Below are 23,383 nucleotides of genomic sequence, written 5' to 3'. Positions count from 1 at the left end.
CCCCCGTCCCTGGGATTCTCCAGGCAAGAACACTGGAGTGGGTGGCCATTTCCTTCTCCAATGCATCAAAGTGAAAAGTGAAAGTGAAGTCGCTCAGTCGTGTCCGACTCTCAGCGACCCCATGGACTGCAGCCCTCCAGGCTCCTCTATCCATGGGACTCTCCAGGCAAGAGTACTGGAGTGGGCTGCCATTGCCTTCTCCGTTCTCTCTTTATAGTGGACTATAATTGATTTACAATGTTGTGTTAGTTTCAGGTGTACAGCAAAGTGATTCATTTATACATATAAATATATCTATTCTTTTTAAAATTCTTTTTCTGCTTAGATTATTATAGAATATCGAGCAGAGTTCCCTGTACTGTACAGTAAGTCCTTTTTGGTTACAAAGGGTGCTTGTAGTGTTAAAAAGGAAACCATAGGCCCAAAATGGCATCATTTATGCTGAAGCCCATGATAACAAACTTAGATTTAATACCTCATCTAATTGCAGTTTTTACTTTCCCTGGGAATGTAGTCTCAGTCATTCATCCTGGAATTTTCTGACGAGCACCAACAAGGTAATCTGTCATTTAGACCCTCTCCATCCCACCCTCCACAACCCCTACCTAGGAAGAAGATGGAATCTGCATGATTCAAACTCACCCTTTCCCCACATAAGGTGATCTGGCCTAAAACAATCCTTTCCTTTCATTTGCTAATTGCTTCCTTGCCCGCCTTCCTCCTGCCTGTAAAAACCATCCATTCTGCACAAGGTCTGCAAGCACCTTTCTCTGTGCTAGCTGGGATACTGCCTGATTCACGAAGACTGAACAAAGTCAATTACAACTTAAGATTTACTTGGTGGAATTTTTGTTTTTTAACAACAGATAACTGGGCTATGTGCCTTATAGACAGTGCCACTATATAATTTCCCTGGAAGGTAAAGATTCGTACAGAGTAGACTAAGTCAGATGACCTGGGATGTACTGGGCTACATCTAATGGCAGTTCTTAAGTCTTACTTATGACTTTACTAATACTGCTGGCTATGTTATTTGTATTTCATCTGTTTTACAAAATTGCTGTTTCTTACACTGCCAAATGTGTGACTGAGGCCTCTGATAAAATAATATATAGTTCCATGTGAGATCGATGATGGTAACAGTGTAACTGTAGATATGGGAAGAAGCAACAAGAGGGAATGTTTTCCTGGACCAAGAGGCTAGTAAGACAGGTGTTCCAGAGAATTTTGGATACTGTTTTATGGCCTAGAACATTGAGTGGCCTGTCAACAAAATCTTTGCCAAACCTGAGAATGGAGATTCTCAGCACCATGGGATAAAATGGTCATGAAATGCCCCCCTCAGAATCATGATCAAATTTATGAGTGAAAAGGGGCTCTGCCAACTGAAAACTGACACTTGCCATCTATATCCACAAAGATTAAATTATGGCTACTGCAACAGCTGACCTTCAACTCCCCTGAAAGGAGTTCAGGGTGAAAATCAGAAATGAGGCACTCTGTGCTCTGGGAAAAACTGGCAGAACAGGTCTTCAGATAGTTAGATCTTTTTAGGAGAAGATTTTATGAGTCCCAATTCTTGCATCTTTTCATACCTAGAGAAACACTGACATCATTAATGGTAACATCTGCTTTGGCTATTAAGGAAAATTTTACAATTAAAAGTCAAAATAGAGTAGCTATGGTTCAAATATCCTGGGAAATAACTAGGTGATGCTATGGGTGTACGTTCAGATTAGACCTTGTATTGCTAAACACTTGAGTTTTCTGAGTCGTGTCAGGCTTGGATGCCACCATTCTCAAAACAATGTCTGCTGAAGCTAGTAACTGCAACCTTACTTTTTATAAAACTAGGCAACTGGCTACCTGGCTACAAGTCTCCCTGAAGTGCCAGGTCCAGACAGGGTTTCAGGCCTATTCTTCTAAAAAGAAATGAGATTTATTTTGTCTATTAAAATTCCAGTTATCATTCCTCCAACTACTTCTAATTGGGTATGTTACACCAAAATGGCAGACCAAGGAATTGAGATTTTTAATCATACAAGACTCAGATCTAGAACTTGGAACTCAGAAATACTTCCAATTCAGTGTCTATACTCCAAGCTGAGGCAGTCCTATGCTCCATTTTGACAGGAAGTTATCACAGTCATAGTTGCCTAGTTCCCTAAATTAAAACTGAGCAGAACTCTGTGGGGCTCTGGAGTACAGATCTGTTCTGTGTTCTCCATTTCTTGTCTGTAGGATATAGGCTTCATTCAGCCTCCTTGACCTTCCCTGAGTTTGGAAGGGTGGATTCAAACAATTGCTAATCAGGGAAGGGAGGGGATCCAGAAACAGAGGAGAAACAATCAAATAGTGGTACAGCCTTGAGACAGGGTCCTGGTTCCTACTCAAAGAAATATGCATAACGATGTCTTTTGAGTTCTTCTACAGAACTGGAGCCCTGACCCAGGTGGAGGATGGTAACTTCAGACTAAACACAAGATTCCTGGAGCATAGCCTCACCACCAACCAATAAAAAAAAAAGTCACAAGCCCTACAGCCCTTACCCCAAATGTTGCCTCCTGTTTCTGGGGACTAGTAATGACCATCCTGGTGGGTCTCCTGTTTGGCCCCTGTCTATTTCATCTCTGAGAGGAGCCAACAGTTTTGAACTAAATTGCTGTTGCTTACAAGGGTGAATGCTAGTTTCAAGCAAAAAATATCTTGGCTTAAATCAGGTAGAGAGAGATTTCTGCTCTGCTAGGCAGGCCTACACACATGCAGAGCAGGAAGAAGTTACAGAAGAAAGACCTCTGCCCCAATTCCCAAGAAGTGTCTTGGGTATGAAGTCTCTCAGGGGAGAGTTGTTAGGGGAAGCACACTGATTGAAACCGCCCACCCTGACCAGGCACCATAGTAACCATTTGCATGCGTTGTTTTACGACAGGAGGTCCTGGTAAGGAACACAGAACTAATAAGCCACCACCAACTGGAAGAGTTCGGGAAAGGTCAAAAGGAGACACTGCATGTCCGACCGCCTCCCAGAATCCTTTTTGCTGGCATCCATCTTGGCTGAACAAGGCATGCACCACCAGGAAGAACTCTGAGTCAGAATGATTGGCTAAAGACAACCCAGAAACTAATTCCATCACCATAAAACCCAAGACTGCAACCCAGTTCTGCAGAGCTGTTCTCCTGGGTTCCCTTACCCTGCTGCTCTCCGCCAGGGTACTCTTTCCCAATAAAATCTCTTGCTTTGTCAGCACATGTGTCTCCTCGGACAATTCATTTCTGAGTGTTAGACAAGAGCCCGGTTTCGGGCCCTGGAAAGGGTCCTCCTTCCTGCAACACTTCAAGCTAGGCTTCAACAGTATATGAGCTTCTAGATGTACAAGCTGGATTTAGAAAAGGCAGAGGAACCAGAGATCAAATTGCCAACATCCACCGGATCATAGAAAAGGCAAGGGAATTCCAGAAAGCCATCTACTTTTGCTTCATTGACGACACTAAAAAGATGGGAATACTAGACCACCCTACCTGCCTCCTGAGAAACCTGATTGCTGATCTAGCCCTGCTGCTGCTGCTGCTGCTGCTAAGTCGCTTCAGTCGTGTCCGACTCTGTGCGACCCCATAGACGGCAGCCCACCAGGCTCCCCTGTCCCTGGGATTCTCCAGGCAAGAACACTGGAGTGGCCAAATGGTGACGCTTCACCATGACTCCAGTAAGTGTAGTGGACACATCATTCTTTTTGACCATCAAGCTCCTGAATCCTTTCCTGTATTTCCCACTTCTTCCTCTCAAAACTGAAAAGTACAGATAACCTCTTTTTTTAGGCTCTGTTGCAGCTAGAGAGTAGGCATAAAACCTAAGTGCCACCAATCACTTATTCGCCTTGACCCCCACCCTCAACCCCCTCACCCTGCCCTCACCTGTGAGTTGGAAATTAGGGTGATCTGATCCTACTCTTATAATACTGAGCTTCATTTGCCTCACTCTGAAACTCTGGTATTGTCAGATCTGGCCTTTATTTCAAATGTTATTTCATTCATTATGAATTTTTTTTTTGCATTAACTGGTATTTTTTTAAATATTGCATTGAAATATTACTTTGATTACTGATTTTTTGCCACCCTTATAAATCTTATGCCAAGGTGAGTGTCTTGCTTATCTCACCTTAACCCGACTTCAGGCCCTGGAACGATCATTCTGAATCCATTCTGGTAAGAGTGGTGATGGCTCCGTGTAATTTCTAGAGACATCCACAGAGGTCTCATTGGCCAGAATTGCATCATATGGTCATTCTTCCTGGGAAAGCAAACTCAGCTTTTTATGATCTTCTAGAGAGGCAGGCAAAGAAAAAAGAGGTTAGTGAGAAATGAATATTGGCTCATACAGCCAATAATATTTGCCCTGGCAGTATATATTTCTTTGCTGTTCTCTTTTAATCTATTTTACTAATCTAAATGGAGAAACAGACTTCCCTCGTATCTCAGTCAGTAAAGAAACTGCCTACAATGCAGGAGACCTGGGTTTGATTTCTGCTTCAAGAAGATCCCCTGGAGAAGGAAATGGCAACCCACTCCAGTATTCTTGCCTGGAGAATCCCCTGGACAGAGGAACCTGGTAGGCTACAGTCCGTGGTACTGCAAGAGTCAGACAGGCCTTAGAGACTAAACCATCAAATGGAGAACAGACATATAGCAGAACCCTTATTAATTGACTTTTGGTTAATGGGAACACTGAACAGAGTCATTTCCTTTGTATTTTCTATTCTATATTATCTCTGCCTTTTTATAATTTTGATATAATTCACCAAATCCAAGTTTCTGTTTTATAACAGTTTTCTCTAAAAAACTCTTGGATAAACAAGCTTATAGTATATTGTCATTCTTCATCTCTGTGGGACTTGAATTACTTGGTTCGAATATTAGCACCTTTCTTTTTTTCTGTCTTGCTCCTTTTCCCAGTTTCACACCCATTAACCCTTTCCTTCTCTTTAAACATTGCTCTGAATTGTTCTTTGTCCCAAAGGTAATACCTGCTCTTCCTCCGTCAAGGGGACCTGTGATTGTATCACCAACTGAAGCTCAGCCTTTTGGCAAAGACCACAGTTCCTTAGGGAATAGGCTTCTTATCCCTGGCAGTGTGTGTCCGACCCTCTGGTGGCCGTGACATCAAATGCCTCTGAATATTCCCTCCAGTTGAGGGCAGGAACCGTGCGCGGTGCCTGCTAGCCCAGTGTTTCTCAGACTTTAACGTGCAAACAAATCCCCTGCGATTCAGTTAAAATGCAGATTCTGGACTTCCCTGGTGGTCCAGTGGTTAAGACTTCTGGCTTCCACTGGAGGGGGCACTGGTTCTCTCCCTGGTCAGGGAAGTTCAGCATGCTTTGTGGTACAGCCAGAAAGGAAAAAATAAAATAAAATGCAGTTTCTGATTCAGAAAGCCTGGGGCAGAGCTAAGATTCTGAATTTCAAACAAGTTCCCAGGTGGTTCTAATGCCACTGGCCCACATACCTTGGAGTAATAAGGAATTTAAACATATATCTGAATGAAAACGGAGGAGAAAGTGCCCACAATCCAGCAGCTCTTGGTCCCCATCAGGGCAAAGACAGAGATAAGGGAGGCACCTAGGGATGTCTCTGCAGCACTGAAGGCCCCTGCACTCGCATGCTCTTGATCCTGCGAATGTGTTTCCTTACACTGTGAGTCCTAACACCTCACTTGCCCACCCTACTTTCAATCCCAGGCCCAGTCACTGCCAAGCAACATTTTGGTAGGCATTCCTTCAGACTACTTCCTTCCTTCCCTTTTCTTTTCTTTCTTTCTAATATTTTGTGCTTTCTGCTGTAGCCCTGAGAGGTTGCTGCCAAAATGCGCAAGTTCATGATACCCAGAATGTGATGCTGGTCCTGGCTGGTCACTACTCCGAACGCAAAGCAGTCATCATGAAGAACATTGATGATGGGACCTCAGACCGGATCTACAACCATGTTCTGGTGGCTGGAATTGATTGCTATCCCTGCAAAGTGACAAGTGCCATAGACAAGAAGAAAACTGCCAAGAAGTCAAAGATTAAATCTTCTGCGAAAGTTTATCATTCCAATCAACTCAGGCCTACAAACTACTCTGTGGATAACCCCTTGGACAAAGCTGTAGTCAACGAGGACGTCTTCAGAGAACCTGTTCTCAAACACAAGGCCAAACGAGAGGCCAAGTTCAAATCTAAGGAGAGATACAAGACTGGCAAGAACAGATGGTTCTCCCAAAAGCTGCAGTTTTAGGTCTGTCTTGTTTCAGTCCCTAAAAATAACCGCCTCCCCCCCAATTATGTTTTATTTATTTTAATGAACTTTTAAGCAACTAGATGTCCTCAATTGGCTGAAAGTTATCATCGCAGATAATAATGTTTATTGTATGTTGAGTAGTGTACTGAAGTGAAGAGAAGTGAAGTCGCTCAGTCGTGTCTGACTCTTTGTGACCCCATGGACTGTAGCCCAGCAGGCTCCTCTGTCCATGGGATTCTCCAGGCAAGAATACTGGAGCAGGTTGCCATTTCCTTCTCCAGGGGATCTTCCTGACCCAGGGATCAAACCCAGGTCTCCCACATTGCAGGCAGACGCTTTAACCTCTGAGCCACCAGGGAACCGTAGTAGTGTATTGGGAATCACAAATTTCATTAGAATAAATTAACTGCCAAGTGGTTAGCAATTTTCCTTTTTCTTTATATCAGTTTCAGGTGTACAGATTACTTTCTAATACACTCATAAAGACATATGGGATCATACTGTATATGATTATACTATATGTAATTATACATGCAATATTTTACATACAGTATTATACTCTTTTAAAAAATATTTATTTCTTTATTTGGCCACGCTGAGTCTTAGTTGCAGCATGTAGGGTCTTCCATCTACATTGTGGCCTGTGGAATCTTTGGGTCTAAATCCCCTAACCAAAGGTTGAACCCAAGCCCCCTGCATTGGGAGCCTTAGCCACTGGACCACCAGAGAACTCTCCAGTATTGTACTTTCATTATAGTATTTGTCCATTTATATCTAATTTATGATAGTTTAAAATCCTCAAATTAAATCCTCAAATTTAAAAGCTTAATATCAAATTCATTTAATAATCCTATTCCTCAAATATGTACATAGTTACTTTCTCTGATTTGGAAGGATTATGAGTGGTTATTATTTCTTTCTTTCTTTTTTTTTTTATTTCTTTCCTATACTTTCCTATACTTTCCAAATTTTTCACATTGGACTCATGTAACTTTTAATTTCGTTTTTATTTTTATCGAAGTAGTATGGACTTGAAAAACACAAAATTATCTACAATATTATAATGATAAATAGCAGTTCCTTGCCCCACCCACTGCCACTGGAGTTAATCAGCAAGCAGCTGCTTTCAATGCTTTTAGTTGTTTCTTCTGTTATTTATCACCTTGTTTCTAAACAACATTGCTTTTTCTTAAATTTCCAATTTTAGATATATTTTTTTTAATTTTAGATATTTTTTAACTTCCTCAAGTGAAGATGAAGATTTTACTTAGTTGCACCACAACTTCCATGTAACTTCTTCCACCACCATCATTTTCCTTAAATCAATATTTTATTCTCCAAAGAAGACATACAGATAGCTAACAGCACGTGAAAAGATGCCCAACTTTGCTAATTATTAAAGAAATGTAAATCAAAACTACAATAAGGTATCACCTCACACCAGTCAGAATGCCCATCTTCTAAAAGTCTACGAATAATAGATGCTGGAGAGGGTGTGGAGAAAAGGGAACTCTCCTATACTGTTGATGGGAATGTAAATTGGTGCAGCCACCATGGAGAACAGTATGCTACTACTGCTGCTAAGTCGCTTCAGTCGTGTCCGACTCCGTGCGACCCCATGGACGGCAGCCCACCAGGCTCCCCCGTCCCTGGGATTCTCCAGGCAAGAACACTGGAGTGGGTTGCCATTTCCTTCTCCAATGCATGAAAGTGAAAAGTGACAGTGAAATCGCTCTTAGTGACCCCATGGACGGCAGCCTACTAGGCTCCTCCGTCCATGGGATTCTCCAGGCAAGAGTACTGGAGTGGGGTGCCATTGTCTTCTCCGGAGAACAGTATGAAAGTCCCTTAAAAAAACTAAAACTAGAGTTACCACATGATCCAGCAGTCACACTCCTAGGTACATATCTGGAAAAAACAGAAACTCTAGTTCAAAAACATATGCATATCTTTTTGCTATGAAAACCCCAATTTCATAGCAGCACTATTTACAATAGCCAAGACATGGAAGCAACCTGAGTGTCCACTGACAGAGGAATGGATAAAGAAGATGTGGTACATACATATAGCAGAATATTACTCAGCCATGAAAAGAAATAATGCCATCTGCAACATCATGGATAGACCTAGAGATTACCATACTAAGTGAAGTAAATCAGAGAAAGATAAATATTGTGTGATATTGCTTATATGTGAAGTTTAACAAAATGATACAAGTAAACTTATTTACAAAACAGAAGCAGACTCACAGACATAGAAAACCAATTTATGGTTACCACAGAGGAAAGGAGAGGAATCAATTAGGAGCTTGAGATTACCAGATGCATACTACTATAGAAAAAATAGATAAAACAAGGAGCTACTGTATAACACAGCCAAGTATATTCAATATCTTGTAATAATCTATAATGGAAAATAATCTGAAAAAGAATTTATGTGTATTTCTTACATATATGTAAAGCTGAATCACTTTGCTGTACACCTGAAACTAACACAACATTTTTAATCAACTGTACTTCAATTATAAAAGATTTTTAATTCAGTGTTTATAACTGAACCAAATGAGGCATTATAATTACCCTGTCTTTTTTTTTTAATATTTATTTATTTATTTATTTGGCACCACTGGGTCTTAGTTGAGGCACTCAGGATCTTAGATCTTTGTTGCAGCATGCAGGATCCTTAGTTGTGATATGCAGTATCTTTTAATTACAGCATGTAAACTCTTAGTTGCGGCATGTGGGATTTAGTTCCCTGACCAGGGATCGAACCCAGGCCCCTGGCATTGAGAGTTCTGAGTCTTAACCACTGGACCACCAGGGAAGTCCCATTACCCTATCTTTTTAAGCCATTTTTTTTGTTTTCCTGGAAGTTAACAATTGCTTCAGGAATTTTTCAAGGGAAAAGCCTTGCATAGTTCTAAGATATCTGTCACTGATTTATCAGCAAGTTCTCTGTCAAACTGGATAGCTTTTATCAGATTATGATCAAACAGCTCTTTTTTTTCCTGTAGGATCATCCTTCCTAGAGTTCTCTGTTTAGCCAGTGTTCTCCAGAGAAACAGGCAATAGAGTAGAGAGAGAAACAGATTTGTTTTAAACATCAGAGTTGGGGCTGCTGCTGCTGCTAAGTCACTTCAGTCGTGTCCAACTCTGTGCGACCCCATAGATGGCCTCCCACCAGGCTCCCCTGTCCCTGGGATTCTCCAGGCAAGAACACTGGAGTGAGTTGCCATTTCCTTCTCCAATGCATGAAAGTGAAAAGTGAAAGTGAAGTCGCTCAGTCGTGCCCGATTCTTCGCGACCCCATGGACTGCAGCCTACCAGGCTCCTCCATCCATGAGATTCTCCAGGCAAGAGTACTGGTGTGGGGTGCCATTGCCTTCTCCGAGTTGGGGAGAGCTAGCAAATTCTAAATCTGTAGGACAGGCTGGAAACTCAGGCAAGGGTTTGCAGTCTTAAGTCTGAAATCCATAGGGTAGGCAAGTAAGCTGGAAATTTAGGCAGGATTTCTATCATCTTGAGGCAAAATTCCTTCTCCCTTGGCAAACCTCAGCCTTTGCTCATAAGGCTTTCAACGGAATGGATGAAGCCCACCCACATTATGAAGGGTTGTCTGCTCAATTTAACAGTCAAGTGATTATACGTGTTAATGATTCTAAAATATACCTTCACAGCAATATCTGGAATGTTTGACCAAACAAGGGACCATAGACTAACCAAGCTGACACATAAAATTAACCACCACACCCTCCATTATCCTAAGTAATCTCTTTCCCATTATGTTTACTTTTTTCTTTTTGGTATTTCCCTCCCAGTTAATTTCATGGCCTTCTCTTTAAAATTCAACCACATCTTTCAGTAAATCTGTCCCAGGTGAATTAAGACAACCCAACAAAGAGACTTTCCTGGTGGTCCAGTGGTTAAGAATCCACCTTGCTGAGCTTCCCTCGTGGCTCAGTGGTAAAGAATCCTCCTGCCAGTGCAGGAGACACAAGTTCGATCCCTGATCCAGGATCATGTTTGCAGAAGTCCCACATGCTGCGGGACAGCTAAGCCTGTGTGCCACAACTACTGAGACTGTTCTCTAGAGCCTGAGAGCCACAACTACTGAGCCCACATATTGCAACTTCTGAAGCCCGAGCACCTGGAGCCTGTGCTCTGCATCAGGAGAAGCCGCTGCAATGAGGAGCCCAGGTACCGCAAGTAGAATAGACTCCGCTCACCGCAACTAGCCAGCAACAAAGACCCAGCCCAGCCGAAAATAATTAATAAAATTATATGCATATTAAAAAAAAAAAGAATCCTCCTTGCAATGCAGGGGATATGGGTTTGATTCTTGGTCAGGGAACTAAGAGTCCACAAGCAACGAACCCCATGCATCCAATTACTGAGCCACATGATACAACAAAGATCTCACGTGCCGCAACTAAGACCCAACGCAGCCAAATAAATAAATGACAACCCATCAAAGAACTGGTGCTAAGGTAGACAGAGTGGGAGAGTCAGTGGGTATCTCCTCCACCATCCAGCTGCCTTCTCATTTCCATGTCTTTCCCACTGTCCCAGGAGAGCACAGGGGGACAGCATATACTATGTGGTAACTGCCAATAATAAAGGCTGGTCAGAAAAGAATTTACTTGCAGCTGCAGTTCTTCAGGGAAGCCTTAGTATAATCAGCTGGCCCTGCCACCTGGTCATTTTTATCTCAATACTTAGGCTGCAAACCTGAAAACTAAAAAAAAGAGCACTAAATGCAAAAGTAACTTTTCATATTGCTTCTTGGTTTCAGACTTCTAGATATGCCATCAATACACTGTACAATGATAGCTTTGGTCATGATTTTGCCTGCCTAGAGTTTTTATTTTCCTTAAACTGAATGCTTAGTGATGGGGCCAAAATAATTGAGAAGTCTTAAGAAAAACAGATTTTAAATTAATTTTTTCCAAATGACTGTGTATGTGTGTGTGTGTGTGTGTGTGTGATTATGAGTCAGTGTTTCTTTGGGAATTGAGGGCAAAAAAATTTCAAAAACAAATGCAGAATGTGAAGTGTGGCACAGTGCATACACTTTTCCTACCTGTCTGTTTTGAGAGTGAAAACACTCGGAGGGAGAGAATTAAACCTTTTGCAGCAAGGAGAGAAAGAGAACTATAATTTCTGAACAAAAAGGGTGACAGAAGCAATTTCCCAAAGAAAAAATAAATCTGAAAGTCAGAAGTGAATAGGAGAAGATGTCCACTGATCTCTTTGTACTTAGATGGGAACCTTCCTATAAAGTGAGTGAGTTTCTGAGGCTCCCATTGTTGAAAGGTTTTCTTTCAGTTGGTGGGGTGGAGAGCTCAGTGAATCACAAGACTCTCAGGCTCCCTTAGGACTGTGCTCAATCTTCCCATGTTTGCAGAAGCCCCAGAACTGTCCTAACTGCCAGATAATAGCTGATCTCATGTATTCCCTAAAAATAGAGGCATGTGAATCCCAGTTGTTCTAAATAGAAGTAACAGGACACACTAAAGTGTTCCATATACGTAAGTTTGGAAAATGCTGGGTTAAGTAAAATTATGTGAGTTTCTTTTTTCCACTTTTTCTTTTATTTATTTATTTGGGGGAGGGAGCACACCACACAGCTTGTGGGATTTCAGGTGCCCAGCCAGGGACTGAACCTGTGCCACAGCAGTGAAAGCACCAGGTGCTACCCACTGGCGAGCGTGCGTGCTAAGTCATTTCAGTCACGTCCAACTCTACGCAACCCTATGAACTGTAGCCCACCCAGCTCCTCTGTCCAATGGGATTCTCCAGGCAAGAGTACTAGAGTGGGTTGCCATGCCCTCCTCCAGGAGATCTTCCCAACCCAGGGATCGAACCTGCATCTCTTATGTCTCCTGCACTGGCAAGAGGGTTCTTTACCACTAGCACCACCTGGGAAGTCCCCCTACCCACTGGACTGCCAGGGAATTCCCTATATGAGTTTCTTTATTGCAGGACTTCTTAGGTCCTTAAATATCATTGTGACTCTCCATCAGAAATGTTTATTGAATAGTGAAGAACACAGATCTAACTAGTGATTATGTGGGGTGGGGAGTTGGGGGGTGGGGGGGCGGTGGGCCGGTGTGGGAGAAAAGGGCCAAGAGGATCATTTGCTCATTCTTGCAGCTTCGAGTCAAAGGAACAAAGTTCTCATAAATTCCCCCTTTGTTCTAAATTGCTAACAGCTATTTAAGACTTCAGTCTTATCAGAGCTAGAGATCATTTCATCTAATCCTTCCGTGTTACAGATGTGAAAACTGGCCTAAGGAGAGTTGCCTGAAGTCATAGGTGAATTAAACTGCAAAGTTCAGTTAGACCCATCTTTCCTGACTTCCTGTTTATTGATCTTTGTCCTGCCCTGCGGTGCTTCTCCAGAAGAGTGAATCCAGACGGAGCTGCTACTGCACGGTTTTGACAAATCTGGCTATAATCAAAAACAAGATCTAAGCCAAGCTGATGGCCCATGTTATTTCAAACAAATCTCAATATGGCAAAATAAGTCCTACTGCCACGGGCATTTGAAGCAGCAAGATTTGATATGTGATTTCAACCCCAGATTTATCTCTGAGCCCATTGCCTCAGGATGTCTTCTTTGAAAACCGAATTGTAAGTCATATAGATATCATGGTCCATCTGTCTTTGAAAGTGTTAGTTGCTCAGTCTAATCCAACTTTTTGCGACCCCATGGACTGTAGGCTCCTCTGTCCATGGAATTCTCCAGGCAAGAATACTGGAGTGAGTTGCCATTTCCTCCTCCAGGGGGTCTTCCTGATCCAGGGATCCAACCTGGGTCTTCGGCATTACAGGCAGATTCTTTACCATCTGAACCACCAGGAAAGCCCCCATCTCTCTTTACAGAGCTTTTATTTTTTTAATTAAAAAAAAATTTTTTTTATTAGTTTTGGCCATGTTATGCAGCATGTAGGATATTATTTCCCTGACCAGGGATGGAACCCATGACACCTGCAGAGGAACTGTGGAGCCCTAACCACTAGACCACATGGGATGTCCTTATACAGCTTTTAAAAAGGTTTGTGTTGTTCAAAAAATAGCTCAAGGATTATAAAAGGTTCAAAGTGAAAAAATCTCATTCCTACCTCTATCTCCTACCCTCCCATTCCTCACCTACCCTCTCCACATAGTTAGGTGCTGCTATTAGTGTTCTCTGTATCCTTTTTGAGTTCAGAAATGGACAGAGAGATATGGACAGAGAGATGGTTTTTTCTCCCATATTTATAAAGCCACAAAATGGCATTATCTCTTTGTTAGGCAAGACTCTTCCCCTTCAGCCTCTTTAGAAAAAAGAGGATTGTACCAATTCTCTCCAGGTGCCCTTCTGACATTCTCAGAGGCTGGGAATGCTTTAAGCCCCCTGCTGCTTGACGCTGTTTGGCCTTTTGGAAAATCACACTTGCATGGCTGGTTTTGTTGGTGACCTCAGATTTAGGGCATTCAGGGTGTGGCTTGCAGACTCTGGTATTTAAGAAAATCCAATACACAAATGTCAACATTTCCCAAGCAAATTAGGGAGTGGCTGGTTGTATTAAAAACAAAACTTGCAAAATGATTCACCAAAGGCATCTTTTACATGTTTACATATATTTGCTTATTAAATAAATAGTACTTGGTACAACATTCAGAAAAATATACAATGAAAACTTTCTGCCTTGATCCCAGGTCACCAAGCTCCCCTCCCCACAGGCCACCTTTGTCACCAGTTCCTTGTTTTTTCCATATTCTTTGTATATGCAAAATATATCCGTATAGATCCTTTTCTGAAAAGAGCACGCCAAACACACTGCTTTGTACCTTTGTATTTTTCACTGAAAAATATATCTAAAAATCCTTCCACATATGGACAAGTGGAACTGCCTCATTGTTTAATTTTTCAATGGTGGATATACCAAAATAAATTAATCTAAAATGGGTCATTTGGGAATTCCCAGGAGGTTCAGTGGTTAGGCCTGGGCACTTTCATTTTGGGGCCAGGTTCAGTTCCTGGTGGAGGAACTAAGATCCCGCAAACTGCACAGCATGATCAAGAAAAAAAGAAAAAACAAAGAATAATGAAAGGGGTCTTTCTTGTTTAACAGTAAATTCCATTCCTCCATGGATAATCTGATTTAATCCCTAACATCCTGTTTTCAGTTGCACTCTTGTTACGGAAAGGAGATTCTCTCAGGGTGCTTCCCTTTCTGCACATCAGAACAGGCATCAGTGCATGTGGAGGTCCGTGAGTTCCTGCTCAGTCCAACTGTCTGTGACCCACATGGACTGTAGCCTGCCAGGTTCCTCAATCCATGGAATTTTCCAGGCAGGAATGTTGAAGTTGGTCGCCATTTCCTACTCCAGGGCATCTTCCAATCCCAGGGGTTGTACCAGCGTCTCCTGAGTCTCCTGTATTAGCAGCAGGCGGATTCTTGACCACTGCACCAGCTATGGAAGCCCCGCCTGTAGGTGAACTTGTTCCAATCAGAAACTCACAGTTTTCACCTCCTAAATCTTTTTTTTAATTGACAAAACTTCTCACATATTTATTACTGAGTCAATCAACTAAGAGAAAAATCATTTTCTCAAGAAAACACATCTAGCTTTCCCGAGACTGATGATATGGTAGAAAATAAGTGACCTGATACAGAATAAATATGTGTCCATCTCCTTGTGCGATTCCTTATAGACCCAGCTTGCTCGCCTCTGGGAGTTCTAACTCAGTTTTTAGCCAAATCCACTGCCGACTGGGATGACTCTGCTTTTGTTTTTTGGCCAGGAATTGCTGATCCTGAGTGTCTTGTGAGACAGGTGATGAACCGAGTCCTCACCTCCTAAATCTTAAGATTGAATCTCACACTGCTTCAAGACCCTCAGATCTTAATCTTTTTTTCCCCCTTTGGCTGTGCCATGTCGCATATGGGATCCTAGTTCCTAGACCAGGGATTGAAACTGTGCCCCCTGCAGTGGAAGGATGAAGCCTGGACTGCCCAGGAACTCCTCCCCAACCTTAATCTTCATACTTTTTGGAATCAGCTGCTTTTTCTCTCGCTGCCTCTCCACGTGTTCCTCATTACCGAAGCTGAACAAACTAGTGTAGCGTTTTTTTAAGCACTGAGCTTTTGACATCTGCCTCCTTCTCTGAGACTCTGTAACCACTAGCAGTGCTTATCTGGGTGGTCCCCGGCTCTGCCCTCCTAAGAATAAAACTCCTCTACAGTCATACTCAGTTAATACATGATTGGTTAGTTGAATGACGTAATCAGGCACTATGTACTCTATAATTAGTAGGTACTATGATTATTAGAGAAGGAAATGGCAACCCACTCCAGTACTCCTGCCTGGAAAATTCCACGGATGAAGGAACCTGGTAGGCTACAGTCCATGGGGTTGCAAAGAGTCAGACACGACTGAGTGACTTCATTTTCTTTCTTTCTGTAGTTCCTTTTGGAGAAGGAAATGGCAACCCACTCCAGTGTTCTTGCCTGGAGAATCCCATGGACAGAGGGGCCTGGTGGGCTACAGTCTTTGGGGTTGCAAAGAGTCAGACAAGACTGAGCAATTAACACACATGTACACACACTATGGTTATATCTTCTGTCTTTCATGTCCCAACCCAAAGAAAGAAGACATGATACCCACGAATATTTTATAATCCTAATCCTGGTTGACCTCTTACTTCACTTAAATTATTCACTTCCCTTAGTTCTGTGACATGACATTCTCCTGCTTCTCTTCCTACCCTCTCAGTTTCCTTTGCTGATTCTTCTTCCTCTACCGGGTCTTTCCCCCAAGTGTCATGCTTTATCCTCTTCGATGTCCTTGGGGCATGTCCGTGACTTCTGGGGCCCCAGAGACGAGCCCTGTGTTCTGATCAACCCCAAAGGGATGTTTACAGCCCCTATCTCTTCTCTGAGTTCCGGGCTCCTGAACCCAACAGCCTCCCTGCCATCTCTTCTTGAACTGACTGAGATGAAGCCTCTGCCACCTAGAGGAATCAGAGCTCAAAACAGAAATACAGGTACAGAAACAGAAGGCTTTGCTTGTGCATCTGGAACTCGTACCGATTCTACTGGCTGTTTCAGATCTGCTTTCTCCAATTCTTTGATTTCACTAACCCTTCCCACCCACTGACCCACTCCAGTTAGCCACTAGACACACTTGTCCAGCCTTTTCTCCACCTATTTAGGCCAGTTTCCTACATGGGCTTTGGCTTGTGTCACTTCCTACCTCCCATTTGCTAATGAAGGCCCACCCCCACTTCCATCCTCTCTCAGTTACCTGCTCTCTCGACTTGGGCTTCCTATCAATGTCTGTTAAAGTTCCCCAACCTGAAAGCCTCTCCTTTGACCTCCTATCTAGCTCCCACTACTGCCCTTTTACCATTCTCTTCACAGCCTAGTTTCATGAAAATCTATCTCTTTCTATCATCTTTATTTTTACACCTCCCACATCTCAGCCTCCCGCAACTTTTCTTTCTTCCCTCAATCTGCTGAAACTACTCTTGACAAAGACAACACAAATCTCCTGTATTTAACCCAACAGTCTTCATGTTGCTTTGACCTCTCTGAAGCATTTGCCACTATTGACCAGTCCTTGATCTTCCTTCCTTTGCTGTTTTCCTCATGACACTCTTTCATAAGTAGTTCTGGGTGGCTCACCTGGTAATTGCCAGTCCAGGGACTGTATTGCCTTTCTACCTTCACAAACAGCTACGTCTAACTCACCCTTCAGGTCTCAGCTCAGGGCGTCTTTCCCTGTCCCCCAAGACCAGTCCGCAGGGCTTCCTGTGCTTTGCCAGAGTAACAATTATCACAGATTGCAATTAGATGCATAGGGTCATTCTACACCAGTGGCTTTTCCCCTGAGTCGTATCTAATTTCCAGGGACTCCTGTAGTGACAAGACACAGGGGAGAGTGACTTTCTGCTCCTGAATATCACCTGTGATGCTGGCCAGGCTGAAATGTACTGAGGGTTCATGGTCCTTGTGAATCCTAGTTTTTAAAGGGATCTGAATGTTTCCCTTCATCCTCCTCATGTATTTACATTCCCCCCCCCACTATGTTTTTCCGGACTTTGTCCAAAGCAATCATTGGGAATGATTAAAGCAGCAGGGCGCCCTGATAGTGGCCACACAGCCTCTTTGTGTGAAATTTTGCCTAGCAATCACTGAAGACGCCGAAACAGTTATCAGGGAGTTCTTCTCATCCCATTTCTAAGTCCACCCCAGGAGGCCTGGTCTGGTAATGTGGGCACAGCACTGGGCCTTGTGTGGAATGCACTAGCTCCTGAGTTCCCCAGTCACCCTCTCCTCAGTCTGGGGACCCTGAGCTTATCCAGAGGTCAAGTCAACTCTGGCCAACCTTCCATGTTGCCTCCGCAGAGGAGTCCTTTCTGTTTCTCAAAGCCAGGAAAAGACTCCTCTTTCAGTGGGGTATACCCTTCCCTGAGTTGAGACAACAAACACTTAGTTTACCAAATGGGGGGAAAGGCCAGGGAGAAAAGAAGATGCTGGGGACAAAAGCCACCAGTTAATACTGCAAAGCAGCCTCCTGACATAGGTGCTGTGGATGAGAGTCAAGGGAAACAGGGATTTGGAGGCAATAGATGAATCCAGAACTGCCTGATGCCTTTAGTAGATAAATAGACGTGGTGGCCCAGATGGGAAAGACTCTGCCCGCAGTGTGGGAAACTAAGGTTTGATCCCTGGGTCGGGAAGATCCCCTGGAGAAGGGAATGGCAACTCACTCCAGTCTTCTTGTCTGGGGAATTCCTTGGAGAGAGGAGCCTGGTGGGCTTACTGTCCATGGGGTCACAGAGAGTCCGACATGACTGAGTGACTAACACTTTGAGACATGACAAAAGGAAAGAAATCATTTTGTGAGCGAGTAGGAAAGGGGCTGTTTCATCTTCAGTGTTACACAGAGGAATTTTTGGGGGGAAGTGTGAAGAGTTCATGATGGTTGAATCACAAAGGGTATGAGTCATTGTAACTATTAAGAAAAATAAAACGTGCTTATGCCTAAATGTAGCTAGCCAGAAACTTAATAATCACCCACATATCTCCCCTTAATTACCTAATTTATCTAATTACCTCCTACCATCTTTTGACTTTTCTCTTCCCACACATCCCCCCTTATTAGTTATTACCTAAATGACCAACAGTCACCTAAACAAAAAAAACCCTACACAGGTTGCCAAGAGAAGCCACATGTTTGAGAAAGACTCCCGTTATATTTTCTTATAACTCTATGTTAACATATCTCCTGTTTTTAGAATCTGAAACTCCGAAAGGAGAATATAAGATGTAAGTGGAAATCAAAGTGACCTCATGCTTTTCTGCACATACTGTTGTTCTCTAAGGGCGGGAAGCTGACTCCAGAGGCCTCTTGCTTTTTGATAATCCCTCAGGACACAGCAGAACAAGCATAAAGTGTCTGAATACAGGTGACAAAAACTTGACTCTGTCAGCACAGAATGCGTCCAGCTGCCTGCTCTCTCAATACCAAAATGCATCTTGAAATCTGCCCTTTTTGATTTACTGAGAAAGATTTTTTTTAAAATTTGATTTTTGCCAAGTCGCAAAGCATACAGGATCTTAGCTCCTTGACCTGAGATCAAACCTGCACCCCCTGCAGTGGAAGCCTGCAGCCTTAACCACAGGACTGCCAGGGAAGCCCTGAATTATTGAGAAAGACTTTAAACAGTTAAATAATTTTTCTTCTTATTGACACCCACACCTTGGAAATCTGGCCTTCAGGGACCCCTGCTGCTGACTTTCTCCCTTGATACCGTTCTCTATTTCTGCCTTTGTTTTTTGGATGCTCTGCTGTCTTATTTTTACTTATACCTCTCTTTGGAGAGAGAGCTTTGGAAAAACCAAAATAATTGGACTCCAGGGAGAGCTGAGCTGCAGAGCTGAGGCTTAAGGGAATCGAGAAAATAATTTTTCTCTAAATCATGTTTTTATTTTGAAACCTTGCTTAAAAACTGGTTTCTAAATGAAGTATTCTTTTAATTATTATTATTATTATTACTACTACTAACAAGTACTTATTGAGTATCTAATCAGTGAATATTGTACTAGGTTCTTCAGCTGGGTTTTTTCAGCTGATCATCTGGCATCCAAGAGAAATAGGAATCCTTACTCCTATCTCAGAGATTATAAAACTGAGTGTAAGAAACAAGGGGCTGATAAAGGGCAGACAGATGCGAATAAACAGGAAGCTAAGGAAGCTTAAGCCCCAGAGCCCTCTCTTGCACAGGCCCCTTTCAAAGTACTGCTCTTAATTCTGAAACCATGAGCTCTATTCTCCTTAGGAAGAGCTTTCAAAATTGCATAAAGCTTCCGTCCCCACTGGGAGAGAATTCTCCTGCAATGTGGTAGACCTGGGTTCGATCCCTGGGTTGGGAAGATCCCTTGGAGAAGGGAATGGCTACCCACTCCCAGTATTCTGGCCTGGAGAATTCCATGGACTAGTATAGTCCATGGGGTCGCAAAGAGTAGGACACAACTGAGCAACTTTCACTTTCACTTTTCGGCCCCTGAAAGTCTGGATCTGTCCCTGGTGTGGAGTATGTATGTGAACCCAGAATTATGTGCCTGGGAAGTCTATGCTCTTCACACAGAGCTACTGTTCATTGTGACATATGAGTCAGAAAATACAACTGCTGCTCCCTAAATCTGCTGTAACCTTGAATGCGCCAATAATCTTAACAGAACACTCTGTTCGAATATAACTTGAATCACTCCTTTGGAGGAGCAGAGACTTCTATCAGCAGATACTTACCACTATGTGGCAGGCAGGGTGAGAGAGGCCCTGTAAGAGAGTAGTTCAGAGGATTGTCTTTGAAGCTGGCAACCTGGGTTAGAATCCGGATTCTCCCACTTTATCCTTAGCTGAGTGTGCTTAGGCGAGTTATCAAACCTCTCTGTGCCAGAATTTTCTCTGCTGAAAAAAATGGATACAAGAACAGCTTTTACCTCAGAGGAGTTTGTATGTGCCTGGGTGTACATGTATTAAATGAACCAAAAGGGTTTCCAAACTGTAGGTCAAGACTTGTCAATGAGTCATGAAATCAACGTAATGGGTTAACCGTATTTAAAAAAAATGAAATAGAATCAGAATACAATCCAACACAGCATATCAGAATGCACTGCCCACAGTCAGGATAGGTAATTGTCTTCTGAAATCTTTAGTCTCCATTGTGTATGTATGAATGCTGTGTGTGTGCTCAGTTGCTGCAGTTGTGTCTGACTCTTTGCAACCCTATGGCCTGTAGCCCACCAGGCGCCTCTGTCCATGGGAATCTCCAGGCAAGAATACTGGAGTGGGTTTCCATGCCCTCCTCCAGGGGATCTTTCTGATACAGGGGTCGAACCTGTGTCTCTTACGTCACCTGCATTGGCAGGCGGGTTCTTTACCACTAGAGCCACTGAAAAGCCCCGGGCAGCTTGTGAACCCTCAGTAAATATTAGTTCTCATCACAGCCCTAAACCTTGTGGAGTAGCCACAATTGTGCTTAATATACTTCAAATGCTATATTTATCTGTTGCCTCACATAATTCTAATATTCTTTATCATAAAATAATATATTACTACAAAACCATGCATGTGTAGAGTAGAAAGCTAGAAAATCCAGGTAGGGGGATTTCCCTGGTGATCCAGTGGTTAAGACCCCACATTTCCACTGCAGAGGGCACAAGTTCAATCCCTGGTCATGGAACTAACATTCTACATGCCATGTGAAATGTACCCCCACACCCCCCACCCCCTGCAAAAAAAAATCCAAGTAGGCAAAAATAAATATTTTTATAAAATATTTTATTTTAATAAAATAAAATATTATCATCCCATTACCGGAGATGACCACTGTTAAGAGTGAATATCCATCTGGATCTTTTCCTACACACACACTTTTAAACTCAAAATTATATCCTTTGTATTTTCCTTTTTTTCAGTCAACAATTTTTTCCTTTCCACTCTCATATATTTTCATTTTATCCACTATCCAGACCATATTCAAATTTCCCTCCAAAAGGTACTTCTTAGCAAATTCGTTGCAAGCAGTATTGGAGCAGAACTGTTCATTGATCTGGCTCTAACAGCCCTTCGTGCCTTCTGATCCTTTTGTCATGACTTTGAGAGAAACCAGGCCAACTGCAGGACGTTCCATTTGCTGATTTGTCTGTCTACTTCCTTGTGGCACTGTTTATCTTGCGCCCTGCATTTACTGTAATTTAAAAGCTATTTTTAGGGACTTCCCTGGTGAGCCAGTGGTTAAGAATCCATCTGCCAATGCAGGGGACACGTAGGGTTCTATACCTGGTCTGAGAAAGTCCCACAAGCCGTGGCGTAACTAAGCCTGTGCAGCACGAATTATCCCCGGTGCTCTAGGACCTGTGCTCCTCAACAAGAGAGGCCACTGCAGGGAGAGACCTGCACACAGCGACTAGAAAAAGCCTGTGAGCAGCAATGAAGACCCAGTGCAGCCAAAAGTAAATAAATAGATAAACTTTGAAAAGTTATAGTTAAAGGTGTAAGAGACTCACTTTAACCATTCTGGCTAGACAACAGCTTAAGTAGTGTTGTGTGTTCATATTATTTCATCAAAAAGTTTAGATTCATCACTAAATCAACCAGTCTTAAGGGAATGACAGATTCTCCCATTATACCATTACATCCACCTCACCCCCAGTGTGAGATTAAAAGTGAACTGGTGTGGTATTTTTGTGTGTGTGTGTGTAATAAAGTTTTATTAAAGTATAAAGGAGACAGAGAAAGCTTCTGACATAGGCATCAGAAGGGAGCAGAAAGAGTACCCCCCTGCTAGTCTTCAGCTGGAGGTTGTTATATAGTCACTGCTGCTGCTAAGTTGCTTCAGTCGTGTCCGACTCTGTGCGACCCCAGAGACGGCAACCCACCAGGCTCCCCCGTCCCTGGGATTCTCCAGGCAAGAACACTGGAATGGGTTGCCATTTCCTTCTCCAATGCATGAAAGTGGAAAATGAAAGTGAAGTCGCTCAGTCATGTCCGACTCTTAGAAACCCCATGGACTGCAGCCTACCAGGCTCCTCTGTCCATGGGATTTTCCAGGCAAGAGTACTGGAGTGGGGTGCCATTGTCTTCTCCATTCAAAGTCCTAAATCTCATTAAAATCATCTAAGTTAGATATAGGGGAGACTCTGGATGTAACTCAGCCTGGGACAGAATTCTTCCCTATCTGTGGGCCCATGAAACTAGAAAGTAAGTCTCGGGCTCCCAAGAGACAATGGTGGGAGACTTTCCTGGCAGTCCAGTGATTAAGACTCTGCACTTCCACTGCCAAGGGCCCAGGTGCAATCCCTGGTAGGGGAACTAAGATCCCACAAGCCCTGTGAAGCAACAAGAAAGAAAAAAAAAAAATTGGAAAAAGGAAAGAAATTTCCCAAGAAATTTTGAACTCCAGTCTTGTAAACTCCATTGAGGGTTTTTTTTTTTTTTTTTTTTTTTTTTTTTTGCTTTGTTTCACTTTGTTAGTTTGTTTATGTATTTATTTATTGGGCTGCATTGCAAGTTGCAACACGCAGGATCTTCAGTTGCATTGTGGCACCTGAATTCTTAGTTGCGCCATTTGGGATCTAGCTCCTCTACAAGGGATAGAACCAGGGCCTCTCTGCATTGGGATCGAGAAGTCTTAGCCACTGGACCACGGCGGGTGTCCCTCCATTGGGTTTTAAGGCCTGGGAATAATTCCTTATGGCTCTCAGTTCTTTTCTCTGGATTTGAAGCTCTATTTTCTGAGTCATCCTTCCTTTTTCATGAAAGATGCAACTGTTTGCAGCTGAATCATTTTATCAGCCTGCTTCCTGTCTGTAGAATTCTTCTTTCATATTCTTACCAACATATAGTACGGATAGGCTTTTTAATTTTAGCCATTCAAAGGGGCAGGGGTTACCTAATGATTTTTTTTTGGCTGTGTGGCTTATAGGATCTTAGTTCCTCAACCAGGGATTGACCTCAGGCCCTCAATAGTGAAAGGGTGGAGCCCTAACCACTGCGCAGCCAGCTAACTCCCTACCTAATGATTTTTAACAGCAGTTGACAATACTTGCTTG

General features: G+C 42.9%; 1 protein-coding gene across 1 annotated transcript; it reads left to right on the top strand.

Annotated features, from left to right (window-relative positions):
• The first annotated feature begins 5,597 nt into the window (after window positions 1–5,597).
• On the top strand, window positions 5,598–6,518 carry LOC102411130 (60S ribosomal protein L27-like). The gene is made up of 2 exons (XM_044925810.2): window positions 5,598–5,688; window positions 5,837–6,518. Exon 2 carries the CDS (start codon window positions 5,887–5,889, stop codon window positions 6,265–6,267), a length of 381 nt encoding a protein of 126 aa, XP_044781745.1. The 5' UTR covers window positions 5,598–5,688; window positions 5,837–5,886; the 3' UTR covers window positions 6,268–6,518.
• The last annotated feature ends 16,865 nt before the right edge of the window (window positions 6,519–23,383 follow it).

The sequence above is a fragment of the Bubalus bubalis genome, chromosome 2, assembly GCF_019923935.1.
Source record: "Bubalus bubalis isolate 160015118507 breed Murrah chromosome 2, NDDB_SH_1, whole genome shotgun sequence".
In the NCBI taxonomy this organism is placed as follows: domain Eukaryota; kingdom Metazoa; phylum Chordata; class Mammalia; order Artiodactyla; family Bovidae; genus Bubalus; species Bubalus bubalis.
This window is presented reverse-complemented; position numbering and strand designations above follow the sequence as displayed.